Source organism: Thamnophis elegans, chromosome 5 (genome assembly GCF_009769535.1).
Source record: "Thamnophis elegans isolate rThaEle1 chromosome 5, rThaEle1.pri, whole genome shotgun sequence".
Taxonomy (NCBI): Eukaryota; Metazoa; Chordata; class Lepidosauria; order Squamata; family Colubridae; genus Thamnophis; species Thamnophis elegans.
The window spans coordinates 47,402,726-47,425,610 of record NC_045545.1 but is presented as its reverse complement, the minus strand read 5'-3'; the positions used below and the strand labels follow the sequence as shown (position 1 = coordinate 47,425,610).

General features: G+C 38.8%; 1 protein-coding gene across 2 annotated transcripts in view; it reads left to right on the top strand.

Annotated features, from left to right (window-relative positions):
• TBC1D22B (TBC1 domain family member 22B) overlaps positions 1 to 22,885 on the top strand; it is a 62,343-nt gene that overhangs the window by 25,228 nt on the left and 14,230 nt on the right. For both annotated transcript variants that reach the window (XM_032218395.1, XM_032218394.1), the window contains one exon: positions 1,664 to 1,778. In XM_032218395.1, the coding sequence (XP_032074286.1) occupies positions 1,664 to 1,778 (115 nt within the window). The remainder of the gene's footprint in view (positions 1 to 1,663; positions 1,779 to 22,885) is intronic.

Sequence of the window (22,885 nt, the reverse complement as noted above, 5' to 3'; positions counted from 1 at the left end):
GGCTGCAAGACCAGGCATACAAGGCAGGGAGAGAGAGAGTGGAGATAATTGAGGAGCCCTCCCTGTGTCGGTGTATGACCACCAGGTGGCCAAGACACCAGCGCCACTTGGGGAGACATTGTGGGCGGCAGTGACACAGCCGGAGACCCAAAACAGGGCCAGCTAACCACCCTGCGGCTATCTGCTGAAGCGTGGCTGAGCAGGAAAACCGATTGAAAAAGGCGTGAAATTAAGCCTTTCCAAAATGGCCACCACTCCGGTGCGAGGATGAAGGAGGAAGATAAGATGACAGTTGCACGTTTTAAAGCGGCCGCCCACCTTTCCGCGGCAGGCTGTGCCTTCCCAAAGGGAAAAAAACCAGAAAAAAATTCAGCAGCAAAACAAACCACGGCAGCCGCCGAGAGCCTTGCTGCCCTGCTGCGCTTTAAAGCTTATTTGGCAGCTCTCAGCTGCCATCCAAAGGCAGCGCGGCAAGCGGAGCACCCACCACCACCACCATACCCACCTCCAAGTCTCAAGGAGAAAGTTGATGATGGTGAAAAAAAATAAATCAAATCTAAATAGCCTACACTAAGTAAGGGCTAAAAAAAGCATAAATAAGGACAACAAGGAAAAAGAAAAGGAGAATAAGTAGTAGGAGAGTCCAAGCCTAGGATAAATTAAGCTGGAGCTCACAAAAACAAGTCCTGAACGGGCAGACTGAGGAAAAATTCTGGGGCCAAGCAACACCAGGAGGCGTGGCCAAGGAAAAAGATTCCTCAGTCCTAGGGCAACCAGACGGATTTAACCCATTGCTTGAACTCTCCCGCAGTGCACAGGAAAACAGGAAACTGCCTTCATCCACATCAGAATACTTGTGAATTTAGCCCAACATTTTGTATTAGCCGGGATGACCAGAAGTGCTTTTCCCCCCGTCTTTTGTTACCTGCTCTTTTGAACTAGGTGTGACATTTATTAAACTTGTTATAAAACTGCTGACCCCCAAACATCAGCTTGAAAGGTATCAGTTAAAGATGTTCCTCAATTGACAACCATTTGCTTAATGATAGTTCATATTAATGACAGTACTGCCAACCTGGTGCTTTTTGTTCCCTTTGACTGAAATATTTGAACAGGCATACGGCTTAATTGGCCAGTATGGTTTTTACCCCTCCTCCTTTTAAAAACAAGCAACTTTGATTTTGTAAGAAAAGGTTTAAAAAGTTGAGAAGGTATCTGATCTTCCCCAGAACTTCCAATGGCTGCAGATCTGGGTTGAAATAACCTCAGAGTTCCATCCACGAATATGCGTCCTTGGAGGAAGTGAAGCCAGGTAATCCCCAAACAGCATCTCCTTTGCCTTTCAACTTGTATCCTTCTAGGTGCTTAATCATATAGACAATGGAAAGGGATGGATAAACTCTTTTCAGAGCAGAATATTCATCTGTGATAATTCTGAATTTCTGCTGGCTTCTGCACGTGGCATCCTAGGAACCAGGTACCCTGTATGCTGTATCTTCTTTTGCTGCTAAGAACCTCAAGCCTGGCTATTTCTTTAGTCACTATGCATTTCTAACTCTTACCACAACCTCTTCCTCCCCTGCTCTTGTTCAGACTTTCTCCTTCTTTCTCTTTCCTTGGGCATGGCTAATTCAAGCACCTGGCTTTCCTTCTTCCTCTCTAGATCTTTGAACGAATCCTGTTTATCTGGGCCATCCGACACCCTGCCAGCGGCTACGTGCAAGGGATTAATGACCTGGTCACTCCATTCTTTGTTGTGTTCCTCTCTGAATATGTTGGTAAGCGATGCTTGATAGCTGAAGTATATGATTATCTCTTGCTGTTGAATACTCAGATTGTCATCACTGAATCAACTTCATCATCCCTGAAATGCTTTGCCATTACATTATATAAAAGTAGAGCTGCAAATTGATTCACCATCATCTCTCTCCCAGATTAGCTTTTGTCAGTCATGTCTTAAATCTGACAGAAAAAATTTTTTTTGGGGGGGGGAGCAGGGTATTGTCTAGCTGTGATTGTCAGTAAGGTAAAACAAGTCATTAGTGAGAAAAACTACACAAGGAGTAATGACTGTGGTAGTGTCAGACTTAACATTGTTTGCCAAAGATAAGCGCATTTTGCAATCAAGATGTATTATGTAAATGTCAAATTTTATCATGTACTAGGAGGGCTCTGCTTCCGAATTGTTTAGAAAAGTGTACAATGGTACTTCCCCTTATTACAATTTTGTATCTTGTAGGATATTTGGAGATAATTCCACCTTCTTTTTAGAATAATCTGGCATGGTTAATGAATTAAAAGATCTAGTCATAGAACAGATTTTTTCTTTCCTTTACATTAAAACAGTGCTTCTAATTGAAGTACACATCTTTTATCCTGTACAGGGGAAACAAAAGTACCCAACAGCAGTTAATACTGAACAAGGTAGCAAAGTCTATCAGTTTTAATAATATTGACATGCAGAAAAATGGCTTTGAAAATAGAATTTAAGAATAACATTTAGGAAAGAAAACAGCTTTTCAGAAAAACTACATAACACATAATAACAGTGATGTGTTTTTGACTTAGAGCAAAAAACATCAGAAAAAGCACCAGAAAGAACTAATAATGCAGCCTTTATATGGGTCAAGTTATATACTCAGAGAATTACTAGTTTAAAAGCTGGTTTAAAGAAATCTGACTGGTTTTGTGTTAGCTCAGAATCAAAGCAGCATCAGGTATACTTAGTATCTGAGAAATCTACAAGGAATACGAAACTTCTTTGATGATTACAGTGCCAGGCTGATACTATCACAAATATTTACATGATTGGTAATATTTATTTAGTTAAAAAATAATGAACAAATAAAATAAAGTTCTGCAAATCCTCCTGCCATTAATCAAATTTATTTATACAGATGATTCATACACCATTCATTTGCTTAATTGGCAATTGACCTACATTGATTGTCTTCATAAATTATTTTTTACTATGCATCAACGATTAGTAATCCAATTTTTGCAAATTTCTTGGAGAATGGAGTAACTCATGTATTTTGTGCATGTTGAATAAATGACTGGAAACAATGAAATCTGATAAGAGATGCATTTTGAATATTGATGATTATTTGAGATCATGCCTCAAATATATACAGTAGGTGTTCTCTGTTAATAATAAATAAGACAAAATACAACTTGTGAAATTAATAGTAAGGAATGGCATGGAAATGAAATATTCAGCTCCCTTGGTTATTGGTATATTGTGCCTTATGTTTTTATTTTTCTAAGCCTGGAAATGTGGTCATTTAGTCTTTCAATTTTCATGACATGCTCCTACTTGCCATTCTAAGCATGTATCTAATGATGTGACCGTTCATGTTCTAAATATGGTTGATGAGGAACTTTCTGTGCAGGATGGCTGCTGCTTCATTCATACACGTGAACTTCGTGGCTGACTACTATGGGGGGGGGGGAAGGGCTAACTAGGCTTTTGGTCTGTTCTAGGAAGACCTTATGTCAGTTACTATTCTTAACAGTCTTATCAATAGAACTTGTAAGATAATGCTCCATTTGAATTTCATTTTATGAAATTATTAATGCTGTTTAAGAAGCATTCAAAATATTATATGTGGCACTTAATGATTAAACAATACATTTATCAATATCAATTACTGCCAACTTCTTTCCCAATCAATTTATCAGTGGCCCTCCATGGGGGAAAATAGAATGATTAACTTGCATATTATTATAAAATACTTCTGACTGATGGTAAAAGTAGGCACTCACAATGAGGAGGGTAGCCCCAAGAATAGTGCTTTTATTAAAAAGGCCATTCCCTGGTTATTTTCCTGGGCAGGCAATTTAACTATTCCTTGCATATAATAAAGTAGCTTCTCCTGAGATGTGAAGCTTCAGAATCTGGAACTCACAGCAGCCTCTCTGCCCATCAACTGTGCTTTGAGCTGTTTCTGGTATATCTGCCCCTTATCTAGCTTATAGTCCAGTGGCTGAATCAGCAAACCAGCAAGCACTCTCTTGAAATTTATATAGGAAAATCACAGCTTTATTTAGAGATAGGCATTCTTAATTAACTATCTCCAATAAAAATAAACTTGTTCTGACACTTGTACCTCTCAACATTGTATTTGCTGGATTCTTGCCTTATCCTTGTGTGGTGATGAATACTCTTAGCACATGAGGTCACTACTGCTCATTAATCCTCCTTCAGTAGAGATAAGGTTGCTGACACCCTCATTTTAGATCAATTTGAGAAGTCTACCAAAGATTAGCTCTTTGATAAATATGTCAGATCATTTGTTTGGGTTTTGAGAGAGGTCTATATTTGTTCATGGTCATTCAGTGACTTAAATTATCGACAACAGCCAAGGACATTAGAAAGGAAGTTATTTCTGAAATCATCTATTGACACTGACTATTATACATACCATACCATACCATACCATACTTTATTTTTCTCTTTGTTTGAAAATTAACAAGTGAGCATGGTGGCTCTCATCAGGCCAAAATTGCTTTTGCTGAATCACCAGTCAGAGATCTGGCTAGTGAACAGGACCAAACTCTTTCTCCTCTCCTTGTATGTTGCTGCCTTTTTTTCAAATTGTTCACTGTTATCCTGCTGCACAAAGGAAGCTGCCTTCACGAAGTTGCAGAGCCAGTGGGTATTTTGGGATCTGTGCCAGATCCATATATGGTGTATCTGCTGCTCTTAACAGATCAGCGGATGCCATTGAAAATTGCTGAGCGTTGCTTGTTTCAGCCAGTGCTGCCTGGCAGAATGGCTTATGGGGGTTATAATAGCTGCAACTATAGTAAAGTTTTAGTGTCCCAAAGGTGCTTATCAAAGCAGCACAATTGTTGAATACGCATTTGGAAGAGATTTTATGGTTGACAAAATAAACATTTGGTAAGCATTCCATTTATTCAACAAACATGTGTTTTCATTCATAATACATCCAATAACAAGCTTTATTCAACTTCAAACAAACTTTTCAAGGCAAAAACAAGGCAGAATTTGATATCATTTGGTAAAGATTTTTTTAAAAAGTTGTACTAATTAAAAGCTGGAGCAATCTAGTTGATAGTAACCATGTTACCTTCATGTGAAATTTCATGTGATTTGAATTAACTATATTGACTAGGTGATAAGAGTATTATATCTATAGCAGCTGTGTTGTATTAGCCAAAGCCCAAACAACCATATTATGCCTTTAAAAAAGTTAAAAAGCAATGGCATAGTATATAAAAAGAAATCAGGAACCAAATGACAGCTAACTAAACCAGATCTTACAGAAGTGTAAGAAAAACTCAAGCAAAAAAATCCATAGGATAAAAAGGTAATGTTATTAACAATAATAATTACATCTGCATGCTGCTCCTGACATTTCATCAATGCAATAAAGTAGGGAAAGTAAAAAAGTAAAGGTTTCCCCTTTTTCATGATGTCTTGAAGTTTGGCTTGTCCCCATGCTCAGTTAGGTTCCCTTTTGAACATCAATTTTAATTAGAACTAGAAGGTGATCTAACAACAACAGCAGGCTAGATATAATGCTCACTAGATTCAGATCACAACAAAACTGCTGTGATAGCAGTGTTCCAATATTTGAGGGGCTGCCACAGAGAAGGGGGGGGGGGTCAAAGCTATTTTCCAAAGCACCTGAACACCAGACAAAGAATAATGGATGGAAACTGACCAAGGATAGCTCCGACCTAGAAATAAGGAAGAACTTTCTGACAGTGAGAACAATCAACCAATGGAATAGCTTGCCTTTGGAAGTTGTGGGGGCTTCATCACTTGAGACTTTCAAGAAGAGATTGGACTGCCATTTGTCAGAAATGGTGTAGGGTCTCCTGCTTGAGTGGGGGGGGAGGGGATTGGACTAGATGACCTATAAGGTCCCTTCCAACTCTGTTAATCTGTTGGTATTTGGATGAATAGTATTTTTTAAAATCCAACCATAATAACTTATTAAATGAGGATATTCCAAATTATCCACAAGTTTGCCAAATCTTCATACAACCCTTTAGTTGTGAATAAAAATAACATTCAAAATATCTTATTTGCTGTATAGTTTTCAGTAATTCATTGAGAATCTGCTCACTGTTGGCCGCTTTCATGAGATGAGAGAGTATAGAGATCTTCAGGCACTGTTTGTCTGTTGCTGTACCTGCAGTCTGGGATACCAACTGAATTGTAACTAAAAACAAAGTTAGGACTTCCAAGAGATTAAAGGGGCAAGATAATAGCTTTACAATTGTGTTCATAATGGGGTTTTGTTTCATCCTCCATTACAGGAAGCAATAAGGTCAAAATACATACACAGTGGTATACTTGAAAATGAAGAGCACTAAAACCTCAGTCTTCAAATAAAAGTCATAATTTTGATAAGAAAAATCAAAGAGTCTAATCATCCCATAAAAACTTTCTTATGGCTGGGTTGGGGCAAGACTGGGAGCTCACCCAATCATGCAGTACTTGGAACTCAAACTGCTGAACTTCAGTCAACATACTCAGCATCCTAATCGCTCAGCCACTGCACCCATTAATATTTCACAACTTCTTGAAAATAGTTTACAACTATTAATGTAGGAATCCCTCCAAGAATATGTATCAGCCTTGCAATAGAGCCTCATGGTGGACTATAATCACCTGATTCCAATTCCTCTCCATTCCATTGTAGTGTTTTACTGATTGAAAATATGGAGACAGTAAATATAGTTTCTAAATCTAAAGAGATGCCTAGAGCGACGCTGGAGGGCTAGTAACTCCAAATCTGACCGAACACTACTAAGAATCTTCATTAGGTCTTATCTAGTGGCGATACGGGCGGCAAAATATGCACATTTTCCCACCCTTATTGCATCCGCAGAATCTTCCCGGCCTCCCTGTTTAGAATAACCCGCTCCCTCCTGAAAGGGAGGGATGTGAGTGAACCCTTACAAGGAAGAGCTGAGGAATTTGTTCAGTTTCTGTCAGATAAAGTCACTCAGATTCGGACGGACCTGGACTCCACTTGGACAGTGCCAGCAGAGATGCCAAGGGAGAGCCTTGATCAAGCTTTGTGGAGTGAGTTCCAGCTTGCCACTCCTGAGGAAGTGGACAAGGCCATGGGAGCGATGAGTACCGCCACCTGTCTATTGGACCCTTGTCCCTCCTGGTTGGTTTCGACCGGCAGAGAGGTGACACGAGGCTGGATCCAGAGGATTGTAAACACCTCGCTTCGGGAGGGGTCTTTCCCGCAACCTTTGAAGGAAGCGGTGGTGAGACCCCTCCTCAAGAAGCCTGCTCTGGATCCAGCTGTCCTTAAAAACTACCGTCCAGTCTCCAACCTCCCATTTTTAGGGAAGGTTGTTGAGAAGGTGGTGGCCTCTCAACTCCAGCGGACCTTGGATGAAGCGGATTATCTAGATCCCTTTCAGTCTCGTTTCAGGCCTGGTTACTGCACCGAAACCGCTTTGGTCGCACTGACCGATGATCTCTGGCGAGCCAGGGATAGAGGGCATTCCTCTATCCTAGTGCTTCTCGAACTCTCAGCAGCCTTCGATACCATCGACCATAGTATCCTTCTGCGGCGGCTAGAAGAGGTGGGAGGCACCGTTTTACAGTGGTTCTCCTCTTACCTCTCTGGTAGGTCGCAGTCGATGTTGGTCGGAGGACAGAGGTCGACCCCTAGGCCCCTTGAATACGGGGTGCCGCAGGGTTCGGTCCTGTCCCCCCTCCTATTTAACGTCTACATGAAGCCGCTGGGTGAGATCATTCGTAGGTACGGGATTAAATACCACCAGTATGCGGACGATACCTAGCTGTATCTGTCCACCCCGTGCCAACTCTGTGAAGCAGTGGAAGTAATGTGCCAGTGCCTGGAAGCTGTCAGGGTCTGGATGGGAATGAACAAGCTTGCGCTTAACCCTGACAAGACTGAGTGGCTTTGGATGCTGCCCCCCAAAAATATGACAAATGGCTATCCAACGTCTTCTTAAAGACTTCCAGTATTGGGGCATTCACAACTTCTGTAGGCAAGCTGTTCCACTGATTACTTGTTCTAACTGTCAGGAAATATCTCCTCAGTTCTAAGTTGCTTCTCCTTGATTAGTTTCCACCCATTGCTTCTTTTTCTACCCTCTGGTGCCTTGGAGAATAGTTTGATTCCCTCTTCTTTGTGGCAACCCCTGAGATATTGGAACATTGCTATCATGTCTCCTCTGGTCCTTCTTTCTATTAAACTAGACATACCCACTTCCTGCAACCGTTCTTCATATGTTTTAGTCTCCAGTCCCCTAATCATCTTTGTTGCTCTTCTCTGCACTCTTTCTAGAGTCTCCACATCTTTTCTACATCATGGCGACCAAAACTGAATGCAGTATTCCAAGTGTGGCCTTATCAAGGCATTATAAATTGGTATTAACACTTCACGTGATCTTGATTCTATCCCTCTGTTTATGCAGCCTAGAACTGTGTTGGCTTTTTTGGCAGCTGCTGCACACTGCGGCTCATATTTAAATGGTTGTCCACTAGGACTCCCAAGATCCCTTTCACAGTTACTACTGTTGAGCAAGGTACCACCTATACTGTACCTGTGCATTTCGTTTTTGTTGCCTAAATGTAGAACCTTACTCTCTTCACCATTGAATTTCATTTTATTAGATAGTGCCCAGTGTTCAAGTTTGTCAAGATCCTTCTGTATCTTTAGCCTATCTTCTGGAGTGTTGGCGATTCCTGCCAGCTTGGTGTCATCTGCAAATTTGATGAGTTCCCCATTTATTCCCTCATCAAAATCATTGATGAAGAGTACTGGTCCCAAAACAGAGCCTTGGGGTACTCCACTGCATACTTCCCTCTGTGAAGATGCAGTTCCATTGAGGACTACACGTTGAGTGTGATTGGTCAGCCAGTTACGAATCCATCTAGTGGCTGTCTAACCCACATTCTTCTACTTTATCTAGTAGTAGGTTATGGTCTACCTTATCAAATGCCTTACTGAAGTCCAAGTAAACTATATTGACAGCATTCCTCTGGTCCACTAATTTTGTCACATTATCAAAGAATGCAATAAGATTAGTCTGGCATGATCTGTTTTTGACAAACCCATGTTGGCTTTTGGCTATTACTTTGTTTGCTTCTAGGTGTTCGCTAATTCGTTCCTTGATTATCTTTTCCAGAATTTTCCTGGTATTGAGGTCAGGCTGATAGGTCTGTAGTTTCCTGGATCTGTTTCTTCCCCTTTTTTGAAGATGGGAACCATATCAGCTCTTTTCCAGTCCTCTGGTAGTTCCCCGGTGCTCCAGGATCTCTGAATGTTATAGTTCAGTGGTTCTGAGATCTTGTCTGCCAGTTCCTTCAGAACCCTGGGGTGTAATCCATCCAGTCCTAGTGATTTTAACTTGTATAGGGTAGACAGGTGCTCACTTACCATTTTCTTCCCTATTTCCAGTTGCATTCCTAATCTGATTTTTGTGGTGCTGTTTTTGATAGGTTGGACTGTTTTATCCCTTTATGTAAAGACAGATGCAAAAAGTGAGTTAAATAGTTCTACTTTCTCCCTGTTGCTTGTCACCTTCATGCCACTTTCTCCCAGCAATGGACCAATTGTTTCCTTAACTTTTTTCTTGTTTTTAACATGTTGGAAGAAGCTTTTTTTGTTATTTTTTACTTTTGTGGCAAGCCTTTCTTCATTGTGAGCCTTAGCTCTCCTTACTTCATCTTTACAGGGTCGGGCTATTTGCTGATATTCTGCCTTAGTTATGCCCCCTCCCCCCTTTCCACTTTTTATACTTATCTTTTTATTGTCTTTCAATTTGTCAGAAAATTATTTATGCGGCCATCCTGGTTTCTTTGGGGAGCTGTTATTTTTCTTCTTCTTTGGTATTGTGCTAGACTGGGCTTTTGTAATCTCATTTTTCAAAATTTCTCAAGCTTCTTGAGTTGTTTTCCTCTTGAGGATTCTCATCCATGGAATTTTTCCCAAGCTCTCTCTAAGTTTATTGAAATTAGCTCTCTTAAAGTCCAAGACTCTAGTTTCACTTTGTTCTACTACTTGTGTTTGCATAATGTTGAATTCCAATATTGCATGGTCACTTGCCCCCAGGGTTCCTGTGGCTTCAACACCTTCTCTCATTTCCTCTCTGTTAGTGAGAATTAAGTCCAATATGGCTGATCCTCTTGTTCCCTTCTCTACTTTTTGGGAAACAAAGTTGTCTGCTAGGTTTGTTAGGAACCTGTTGGATCTTCCACTTGGTGCAGAGTTTGTTTCCCAGTTGATGTCAGGGTAGTTAAAATGCCCCACTACTATTGTGGTGTGCTTCCTACATACTTTAGTTAGCTGACTAGCAAAAAGTTCATCTACTTCCTCTGCTTGGTTGGGTGGCCTGTAGTATAGACCTATAGCAATGTCATTCCCCCCCCCCAATCTTTAATATTGATCCAAATGCATTCAAGATAGTTCTCATCATTGTTGTGCTCTATTTCTGTAGATAGGTAATTATTTCTTATATATAGTGCAACTCCACCTCCTCTTTTATTTGGTCTATTTCTTTTAAATAATTTAAATCCTAGCTGTATATTCCATTTGTCGGTTTCATCCCACCAGGTTTCTGTAATGGCAACAATATTGTATCTGCCCTCTTTTACTTGAATTTCAAATTCGCCCTGTTTATTCTTCATACTGTGTGCATTGATGTATAGACATATGAGTCCATTTTGATTGACCCTATGTTCACTGTCTACATAACCTGTGTTATGCCTGACTGCCCCTATTTTCTTGCCACTTGTATGATTCATGCACATAGTATGGCACTCACTATTAAATGCTTGGTTTTGCTTGATAGCGGGAGTGATAATCTTACCCGCACAAACATCTGTGTTACATGCACTGATAACCCTATGAATTTTAGATTGCTGGGGACAAAAATGTTCTGTATCAATTAATTCTCCGTCCCCACTGTTCAGTTTAAATGTTTATCCAGAAAATCTGTGGATTTAATGCCAAGTAACTCAGTCCCTTTCTTGGATGGGTGCAAATCATCTCTTTTGTACAGTTTTTCATTGGACCAGCTGCAGACATCATGACTAATAAAGCCAAAGTCAGTTTCCTTGTTGCTTGGACAAATAGTAGACCTCTGTATTTAGTGTGGTTAGAATTTTTTCAAGCCCCTCTACAATCTACACTAATTGTGCAGTGGTTAGAATGCAGTACTGCAGGCTACTTCTGCTGGCTGCCAGCATTTCAGCAATTCAATTCTCACTGACTCATGGTTGACCCTGCATTCCATCCTTCTGAGGTTGGTAAAATGAGGACCCAGTTTGTTGGGGGCAATATGCTGACATTGTAAACTGCTTAGAGAAAGCTGTCAAGCAGTGTGAAGGGAAATATAAGTCTAAGTGCTATTGCTATCTCCAATCTTTTTCAGAAGGAGTTACTGGATGGGACTTGGACTGGATTAGCAAGTTTATAAAACATATTGCTCTGACATTGACCCAGTTAATATAAATCTCAGCTTTCTACTTCATGTACACACTGGATGAGTGATCAGATACATATTTCTTCTACCTTCTTCACTCCAGCCTGGATCCCCACTGTCCTATCAGTCTCCGCTGACCGATAGTTACATCCTGGAATCACTTAAGATGATAGATTATAATGGATATGAAGAACCCACTCTTCTTTAAACAATTTTCTGGGTAATCAGGTTGAGCCACAAGGTGGATGTTTTGAACCAACATATAGAAGTAAAACTAGTGGGATGAAACCCAACGTTTCATTTTTCAGTGCATTCAGCCTCCAAATCCAAACAAAAATTTAAATTTAAATGAATAGTAAAGGCAGGGGCCCTTGGTGATTTCACTGCAGGCAGCTTGTAGTAATCACATTGCCAAGACGACACTCTCTGCTGCTGGCATACACAGTAAATATCCATACTTAGAAGGTGATTTGTCTTCCTTTGTGATTGCCTCAGTTTCAATATGATCGTTTCAGTTTTATTTCCTTACTTCTGTGCTGAAATAAAAGATAAGGAAGCTCCCAAAAGTCCATTCCTTCAAAACAGCCGTAGCTTTTTTTCATGCTGTCATTGTATAAATGGATGGTTTCCCAGTAAGGTGGGAAAAAGTACATCTCTTTTTTTGACAGGATCCTACATATTTTAGACAGTGTCTGCAGGCAGAAAGATGAGCTGGCCTCCAGTCCTGCTGTAAATTAACTCCATTTGCTGGTTAGCAATCTCCAAGCTTCTTGGTTGAATGCTATCTGGAGATCTTTGCTGTTCCCAGCAGCCACATGCATAGCGAGCCAGTGTTGTGCGTACTAATCTTCTCCTAATCTAGCTCGGTGGTGCCTTGTGCTGCAGTGTCAATCATAGCCACATTAGACTCTTCTTCACACCAGCTTCAAGTGGCTGCTGCAAAACTGTTGGCTGCTTTTCAGTTCTTGTCAGAGCCATATGTTGGATATCCAGTTTTTTTATGCGGGTTCTGTCTAAGGCTCTTGCAGAACAGATGTTTGTGTTGAGCAATATACTCGAGAGGATTTTCTGAAACTCTCTTCTTCTTTTGCCAGAAATACCTACCTCTAGTTTTCTGGGTTGCTTGTGCACTCGTTGCTTCTCCTTTGAGAGAAGGAGAAGTACACTGATTGGGAGGGAACTTATATTGTTTGTCGCATTTGTTTGTCTTTCATATACAACCATTATGACTGTATTCATATTATTTCCCCAAACCATGTCATGTAACCATCACATGTAAAATACCTACCGGTAAATGCTTCAAATATATATAGATATCAAAATAGAAGGTATTTATAATCTAAAGGATTTGATAAACTGAAAAAAGAAATGAGAGGGAATTGGAAAGCAAACAAATTCTAGCATCCATTCTTAAAATTGTATATTTAAAAATATGAATTTAAGAAAGTAACATCTGTTATGGATAGTGTGCTCTACCTTTAAGTTCACACCCACGCACGCACGGTCTTACTGTCTTGATCTAGCAAAATAAGTACAAGCATGCTCCGCTTAGAAACAGTGATTTGTGAAGGAATCCTCAGATATCAAACCATATTTTGATGATAATTGTAATTAGAGTTACTATGGTGCCTAATCTTACCAAATCATTGAAAGGAAGAAACATTTGTACAGGAATGTGCACAAAGCTAATATAAAACTCATAGGGGAGGAGCCAACGTCGCGACGACACATTGCATGGACCCGACAGTCCGGGTCCGTCGATGAAACTTTTGTCTTTGGACGGTCCGGTAGGACTTAAACTGTCCCAAAGAGACGGTGACAAGGAAGCCAAAGCCTTGCTGGTCACAGGGACATCGCAAAGTCCCTGTTTGACCCAAGGGTAGCGCTTCCAACTGAGGACAAAGAAGCAGCCCCCAGGCTGGCATAGTCGGAGACGGCTCCTGAAGGAAGAGACAAAGTGAAAGCGTTCCATCTGGTGAGGTTTTTTTTTCTTTTTTTACTTTTAGAAGATCCATGTTAAGAAAGTTTTTTTCTTAAAAAAATAATAACAATTAGTCCCCAAAGTAAGAATAAAGCAGCGATTTTGACACTTATTGGACTGCTACTAGAAGATTTCCTGCTCTAGTTAGCAGTTTTGTGGATTGAATTAATTGCAACATTTCCTGTCTCCCTGCTTGTAGTCTATGGACTGATCTTTTTTTTTCTATTTTTTCCTTTTTACTACCCTAATTTTTTTTGTTGGCTAAATTAAATTTCTTCTCATACTTCAACAAATTTTTCTTTCTATTGGTTAAAACTATATGAAAGATATTTAAGGGAAAGCAAAAAAAAACAAAAAATTGACTAATTATTGAATCTGCCCCCTGGAAGCCAAAGTCTGAACTTTGTTTCTGTTTTGGATACAATGTATCCTTTGTTCTGCTTCACTTGGTTTCACTGACCTTGCAATGGAAGGGTTTGGAATTTGCTTATAATACTTGATAAGACTCAAAGCACGAAACCTGTTTTTGTTAGTGCTTCTGGTAAATATTTTGGCAAGAGAAGGAAAAGACAAGCAGGAATAAAAACCCTCCTATTTTAAAAACTTTGAAAGAACTGGTGTTTAAGATTCAAAATAAATACAGACACATTTCCTAAAATTTTGACAGGCTAGAGTGGCAGATTCCTTTTCCTATTTCTTTGCATTTTGAAAAATGGATCAATATTCAGAGGAAGAAAATCTAATAATCCAAAACATCCTGGCTGGACTTCAAAATATTGCAGAAGGACTTGAGAGATTTGACAAGAAATGGGACAGTTTATGGGGTGCTACAGTTAAAGAGGAGGGGGTTGGAGCCCCAGTGATCAAAGAGGAGAATAGAAACATAGAAAATAAAAATAAGATGTCAGATGAATCCATCAGTGGATTAAATACGAGTGAAAGTGAAAAGAAGGGAAACTGGAAAAGTGTTTTTGACAACTTGGAGCCTTTCTTTCAACTTCAAGATGCAGGAAGGAAAAAAGAGTGAAAAAAATGGAACTAAGAAGACAAATATATCCAGAAACAAGTTTGATAACCAAAACTAAGCCTACGTTAATAACAATTAAAGAGCAACGAAACTACATGAGAGATCCTTTAAGCTACAGAGTGCGGAGAGAAATGTTTAAACTCTGAAAAGATTCTAATAACTGAAATGACACAACTGCTGGCGAGAGAGAAAGGATTATTTTGCTACTGGAAAGACACTGGCTGATAATGCCAATTGATGATAAAAATTAGCTAATTTTTGATGGTTAATAATTAGGGATTTTAGTATTTTGTAGACACTTATAGATTATCATTGAATGTTTAGTTGCTAACATATAATATATCATGATATTAACAATGAAAGGATAACCTTAATTAGGATAAATAACCAGGCCACAAATTGCAACTGAGTTTTGGTGGTATGATAAAGCCTATTAATTTATGTTTCAGATTTTGTTATAAAGCTATAAATAATTTGGATTAGAATAAGAGGTGATGTGACATAAATAGCAAACAATTGTTTTCTTTTCTTCTCTGTCTTTCTCTAATTACAATAATAAAAGGGAATGTTAATGCATATCTTGGAGATTATCAACTAGACACTTTAATTTGGATTAGAAATGGCAAACAATTGTTCTTTTTTTATGTCTTTCAACTATAAAAACAAAAGGGAAGGTTAACATATACTTTGGTGATTATTAACTAGAAATGTCAACATTTCCCCTTTTCCCTTTAGATTGTCTTAGACTTTAAATGGTCATTTTGTTAACACATATTAATAGATTGTTATTTGCATTTGTGGAGAGAAGAGGAGAGAAAAATGTAAATAACCCTTAGTTAACTATAATAATAATAAAGATATGTTAGAGAGAGGAAACATTAGATGTCCTACTAATTGACTTTTTTTTCTTAGAATATGTTATAAAGATATAAAGATATGGCAGATTGACTGGAACTGGGACAAGGGGGGAAAATGCCAATAGGTGAATCTTAACTAAATGAAAATTGTGGTATGGTGATAACAAAATATATAATTTTTTAACATATACAGTTTAAACTGAATGGAATATATGTGATTGTGGACAGAACGCACGAAATGTACTTGTGACCAATGGATATGCTTTCTACAAGATGTAATGAAAAATGATGCTTTTCTTTTTGTGTTTTTTCTGTAATAAAACTAATAAAAAAATTATTTAAAAAAGCTAATATAAAACTAATGACTGAGGAGTTTTTTAAAAAGAATGTGATTCTGGGTTTGAATATGGTTACTTTCATCTGTGAAAATCCTTTCACAGAATTTGATTGTCTAAATGCAGCAGTCAGCTTTAGAATATAAAATAACAGAGTTGGAAGGGACCTTGGAGGTCTTCTAGTTCAAGCAGGAAATCCTATACCAGGTGTGTCAAACTCAAGGCCTGGGGGCCATGTATGGCCTGCAAGGTGCTTAGAAATGTCCCACGGGGCCACCCTGGAAACAGCAAAGGAGTGGCCAGCGATGCCTCTGCCAGCAAAAAAAGAGCTCGGGAAGGCCACCCAAGCTCCGTTTTCACTGGCAAAGGGTTGTAGGAGAGTGTTACAGCCGAAAACAGAGCTCAGGAGCCCGTTTTCTCTGGCAGAGTGCTCGGACCACCACAAGAACCCCCAACATGAGTGATGTTGAGCTGGCCATGCCCATCCCGGCCTGCTGAGGTCAAACACAACCATGATATAGCCCTCAATGAAATAGAATTTGACACCCCTGCTCTATATGATTTCAGTCAAGTGGTTGTCCAGTCTCTTCTTTAAAACATCCATTGTTGGAGCTTTCAAAACTTCTGGAGGCAAGTTGTTCCACTGATTAATTTGTTTGTTCCTTTTTCTATGTGTATAACACGGCAGCCAAGCCCAGAATTTCAATGCATAATATCCTGTTTTGTCTGAACTAGAAACTGTAGATATTCATTTTGGATCAAGCCAAGGTTTTAAATTTCCAATCATCACATAACATTGCTTATTTTCAGGCAAATAACATGGTTTCCTTGCTTGGGCAAAAATGAAAAACCTAGTGATGCTTTACATTAATTGCAGCTAAAGATAGCAAGATGAGTAACCAAAAGGCTTGTATATATCATAGAATAAATCAATTTTTAAATGTCCAAACTAAGCAACAGTTGTGCGTAAATTTATGAGTAAAGCCATTCCCTTCATTTTGAAAATGGTAGGAGTAGTGACATATCAGACCAGCTGGCATTTGGAAAATGCAGTGATCTTTTATCTGATGAAACAGAGATTACTTTGGTTTGATTTACATATGGTGCAAATGCAACCTCAGTTTGTGGCTTGTGGCTGAGTTCACATATCAGTTCAATCAGCAATGTGGCAAGTTATGCGAATCCAACTACTGCAAGTTTTTAAGTTGCTTTTTTAACATGTTTTGCAAACCAATGTACTTTTTCTTTATTTAATAAATAATGATTAAACAAATAATAGTATAGCATAATATAGAAAGACCAGTGGTGGGTTGCAGGCGGTACGCCCCGGTATGGGCATACCGGATCCTGACCGGAGCACCAGATACCGTTCCGGTGCTCCGGAGGGCCCACCCGCCCATGCTCCTTACTGGTGCTTTATGCTGTTGGCGTTTACACGTATGGTCCATACGGCGCCTGTGCGACGCTCTGCGGAGCAGCTGGAACGTCATGGAGGCTTTGATGCTAGAACGCATGTGTGTGCGCACCGCGTATGTGCATGTGTGTGACTCTGGGGCCATTCCAACCGTACCGGTTGGAACGGAATCTGGAACCCCCCCACTGAGGAAAACCTATATATAAGTAGCAGCAAGTTTGGGGATCAAGTGCTTTTTCACCCACCCACCCTTTTTTTGTTGTTACATGGATATAAAAAGTTATTGTGCCAGAATTTTCTGGTTTTTATGCTAAGCCAACCAAATCATCTGAGCATGCAACTGCCCTGGGTTTATGCCACTAGAAGACATGGGGGACCTGACATCTGTTAAATGTAATGGATAATTTAGAGTGGTTTACTGAGGCTGAATCTGTAGATGAAGTTCCCTACTGGTTTACCAGATGAGAAGGATTTTTGAGTTGGGGAAAAGATTTAACAAGGATGCCAACTCCCCTCTCTCTAATCCCTTAATAATTGCTTAGTTAACTATCAGAATAGCCAAATTATTTGTGAGATAAGAAGATAGTTTGCGATTCCCCACAGGTTATGCACACCGGTTGCCAAGAAATGTATTATTGTTATTTTTGTTATTATGACACTAACAAAGTATATAATTGCAATCACTTAAATAAGGGCAGTGATGAAACTGAGGTGACTGGGCTAGAAAGGAGTTAATTTGAAAACAATCATTGTCCATTTCTTCTGCAGCCAGGTCGGGAAATGTTGGTGTGGAGGGTAGGGGAAATGAGATTTTAAAATGGATAAATTTTATTCAGACCTGACAAAAAACAGGAAAAACTGCCTTAAACTGAGAAGACTGGGAGTGTTAATATTTTTAAAAATATTACAGTTCTTTTAAAAAATGTTAAAAGGCTCAGGAGCATTCAGGTTAAATATTAGAAGAAGAATGTTGTCAAGCCTGCACATGAAATAAGCATTGATGGGAAAAAAATGGTATTTTTGTTCATAATATTAGCCTTCGGCAACTATTCACATTTTAAGATTTGCTAAGTATTTAAATGAAAAACTAAGGATTCTAGAGCCATTTTACCACAATTCTAAGGATCAAAACTAGGTAAGAGTTTATGATTAGGATCTGGAAAAGTGATATGGTGGCATGACTTTTTAAAACAAAATATCTGGGGAAAGATAAAACAAAAATTATCAGAGTGTTCAAGGAAGGGAAGAAAGTTTAGGTATCAGAATAAATGTAAAGACCAATTATCTATTGTCTGTAGAGGGCATGTAGTTCTCGGATCATTAATTATGATAAACATCTGGAAAAGGATTGATTTACAGAAGCAAGATACTTTTCAGAAACCTCCAGCCCCAAAACTATCCCAAGGTTTTTAACTAGCCTATTCTGATGATGTCACTGACGGAAGGCACTTATGATCTTTAGATTGCAGCCTTGGCAATAAGCCTTGGCAATAAAATCATTACCCTTCCTAATCTAAATTTCAATCTATTATAACCCAGAGGAATTTTCAGACATATGCACTCCATTAATTGTTGGGAAACATTTATCAATCCAAGAACTGCTTCACCCATTGCTTACATTTAAGAATACATTGTTAACATACAAACTGCCTACTCTGATATTCGCAGCTGGCCACTTTACATGCCAGATAGGCACTGAGAGAATCCACCTTCATAAATGAAAGCATGGCTCTTGGTCATATACATTCAGATTGCCTCAGCCCCTCCCTTGACTGGAGAGAAAAGCTTTTTGGTTCTTTTTAAAATTGAAGACCAGAACTAGAAAATGGATCTCAAGGGGAAATCTATGAGTGAAGCAAATTCAGCAGATATGCCCTAAAATTCTGGGGGAATAGTAGAACGTTTACTTTGAAAATTTGCTAGTAAAATAGAAATAGACGGCCAATGTAGTCAAGAATTTCGGTTAGATTTTTCCCCCCTACTGTGTGCTGCTAAGTCCAAACAAATTATCTTTTATTTCTCTGTTCAAGAGGAGGAATTGTATGTTTTATCAAGCCTTTTTATTCATACCATAGCCTGTTCATGAACAAAAATAATATTCTCCTTAGACCAGAGGTGTCAAACCCACGGCGTCATGGTAGCACATAACGTAGCACGACTTTTTTCCCCTTCACTAAACCTGGCATGGGTAGCGCATGATGCATCCGGCCCACAGACTGGGAGTTTGACAGCCCTGCCTTAGACTATTGTTGTAATTTGTAAAATAATATGAAAATATTTTATGGCTTTTTTAATAAGTAATCTGCAAAAATCACTCTATTTTTGCAGACCAATGCTATCTTACATTTCGTTTAAATGGTTTTTTATTGTATCTGGACAATTCTGGAAGTATATTCTTTTTTTTTAATGTTGTACAATGTAATACTTAAATTAGTATTTGTCTTTTTATCCTTTTCAATAATTTTTTTTTTTAATCTCTGATGAGATTGGTCTGGCTCCCAAGAAGAGGCAACAGGGCCGAAACATTTAATCATATTCTTCTAGACCAGTGTTTCTTAAAACACTGTGGTCTTAGAACCCCTGGGAATATCTCAAGACCCTTTCAAGGATCCTCTTAAGACCCTTTCAGGGATCAAAATTATTTGCCAATCCATGTTGAAAAAATAAATAAATTAAAATCCTATCAAGCAATCATGAGATGCTACAGCAACAATGAATGCCTCTATTTTAATTTTTAATAGGCAAATATTAATAAATAACCCATATAAATAACAGTTCTTTTGGGTTCCTCCTTAATTTTTAAAAATGGGAGGAGAAAAAAAATTAAGAAGCTGCATAGCCAGGAGGCTGCAGTATTGATAATCTTCTGCTTGTTGTCTTTTAACCTCTAAATCAATAGAAAAGCTGCATAGATTGTGAGGTCCCTATTCTCTGTGACACTGGAATTAAAGGCTGGAAGTCAGAAGGAGAACATCCTGGAAGATAGATGTAGGCAGCAGAAATTACTGTTGCAAAATGGTCAGGATATGAAGATGTCTCCTTGGTTTAGAGAGAAGAATTTTCAGCAGTCTGGATCCAGCATCCAGTTGTCTTTTCAGACATAATGCCTCCCGCTAATCCTCAAAGGCTCAGTTTGCCATTCCTCTTCAGAAATCTGATCCCAAATTCTTGTTTCTAAGGAAGTAAAAAGTACAAAGAAGTGGCAAAAAAAATCTGATGATCCAAATCAGCTTGTATCTGGAATCAAAGTACATAAAATTCTATATTCTGCTTCTTTTGAAAATCTTTAAAAATTGAAGCTTGCAAAAACGTAAATATTATTCAAAGTTGCCTGTGCAAATTGTATTCTATGTTGTATGCTCTTAAATTAGGCTATTTGCTTTCTAGAATGAAATAACTCACAATATAAACAATAATGCAGTATGAATCTCATACTTTTATGCTTAATGAGAGGGCATTAAGAATGGCTTTATGGATTCATGTATATTCTGAATTATCTTGCACCCCGGGTTGATACCAGGGAAAAGGCTTTCCACCAGGTTTCTGACTGTAATCAATCCTATTCCTAATAGAATTTGTTATATACAAACCAATCCATTTTTTTTTTAAAAAAAAAGATAAAATCTCAGAATCACATCCATCCTCCCCACAGCCCATTATGCTATGGTTGCCTTTCAGAGAAGTTTCTGATAACAACATTTTAGCTTCTATTACTTTTAGGAGTTAAGGAATTTCAGAAGTTAGGTATTGTGATATTTTTCTCCTCCACTAGGATCTAGATATAATCTAGGGTTATAATACTTAGTTTTGAAATTACAATTTTCAAAACAATTTATTGCCTGTCAAGAGGTGCTGTTTTTGACAGAGTGGATTTTATTCCATAGAACTGAAAGCCAAGAGCAATCATTTTAAAGTGTTCTAGTGCTTCTGGTAATCAATTACATACAGTATTAAATGTGTTTAATGTTGTAATTTGAATGTTTCCCCAAAAGATAGCTTTATTGAAATGGTTGTCAACCCTGAAGTTGGCTGAACTGTGGCCATTTTCCTTTTTGTAGTATCTAGGGAGGGTTTTTTTCTCACTGCTTTAGGACTCGCACAGCCTGGAGCGAAGGGGCCAGGAAGGGGGATTGTAGAGATTAGCTGGGGGTTGTAGTCAAAATAAAATGATTTCCCCTGGGAATCAAGGACGTTTGTGCAGGTGTCCGCAGGGTGGAGACTGAGGTCATCTAGCAACTGGGCTGTATGCTGATTGGACCATATGACTGAGACTGGGAGGAGGGGGAGTGATAAAGTTTTATTTTTAATTGAGGGGGGGAAACATCACCAACTTAGAGCCGGTTTTTCCACCAGGAATATGCCAATTTGATATGTCCTAATAAAATGTTCTTTGAGGAACTTGCTTGCCTCGGAGTTCTTATTGAACTGGGATGTATTACTGGGAACCCTGACAATAGTACTATTAAAAGAAAACTGGTTGATCAGTGTGGTGGGCAGATATGATTTCAGCCTTGGTCACTTGAGTCAAATATAGGCCCATTGACTTTGCTTTTTTGAGCATGTGGAAATCCTTCTGATTCTGTGCGGACTTTCCTTTTAGAAACTGAATTAACTAGCATTGGAAGAACTGGGTAGAAAGTGTTGTTTCTCTCTTAAGGAGGTTGTTTCATTTTATTCTGCTGATGCCTTAGGCTGGTCTCATTGAATGGTGTTCTCCTTTCAAGTTTGGTGAAAAAAGTGGGGGGGGGGGGAACAGTTTATAATTGCTGCAGATGCAAATTACTTAGAGCTAGATGTCATTTTCAGACCTCTGATGGATAAAAAATCTGTTTAAAAGCTGTTAAGCTTTTGTGAGTCTGTGAAGTCTTCATAAATTAGCAATAAGCATTGGTGACAATATATGCTTCATAGATTCAGGGAACTGCCAGAAGCATCTCTTATCTCTGTTTCTCTCGCTGTGTCCCCTACAGCCATTTCCATTACACTAATGCTACTTATATGCTGTTCACTACTGGGCTGCCACGGTGTTGGTGCCTCCTTGCTGTTCAGTAATATATTTTCTTCTAAACTTGATGGTTAGTCTTGAGAAACAGTAAAGATAGAGGTTGTTATTTTTCAGCAAATTGAGTGTTAGGTTCAATTAAATAGAATGAAGGGCATATCAAATGAAGTCCAGTTTCATTCACCATTCCAATTAAATTGGAATTTATTTAAAAAGTATTTTGATGGTAAATTCACTTTAACAAAATCAAGTAATTCAGTCAGTCAAACTTCACTTGGGATGATACATATATAGCATTAGCTACATATTAGCTCTAGAAATTCTAGAGCCGTGGTGGCACAGTGGTTAAAATGCAGTATTGCAGGCTAACTCTGCCCACAGTCTGGAGTTTGATCCTGATGGGCTCATGGTTGAATCAGCCTTCCATCCTCCCGAGGTCGGAAATATGAGAACCCAGATTGTTGGGAGTGATATACTGACATTTTATCCCCCCCCCCCCCCAAGAGTGCTATGAGCAAATATATAAGCCTAAGTGTTATCGCTATTGTGAAAGATATTACATGCATTTATGTAGCTAAGTTATGACATAGCAAGCTTGGAACTTCAGAACATAAGAAAATGAATTATTGAGTGAAAGGCTACTTACTTCAAGATATGCATCTTACAATACCAAGCACGTGCCTGAAGATGTTTCTTCATTATTTAAATATAATTTTAATTTTATATCTGTGTGGATCACTAAGATTAGTTTTGGAGTGAACATCTTTGGCTCATAGTCGAAGTCCCCGGGAACAAGCAGAGTTCTGTTTCACATT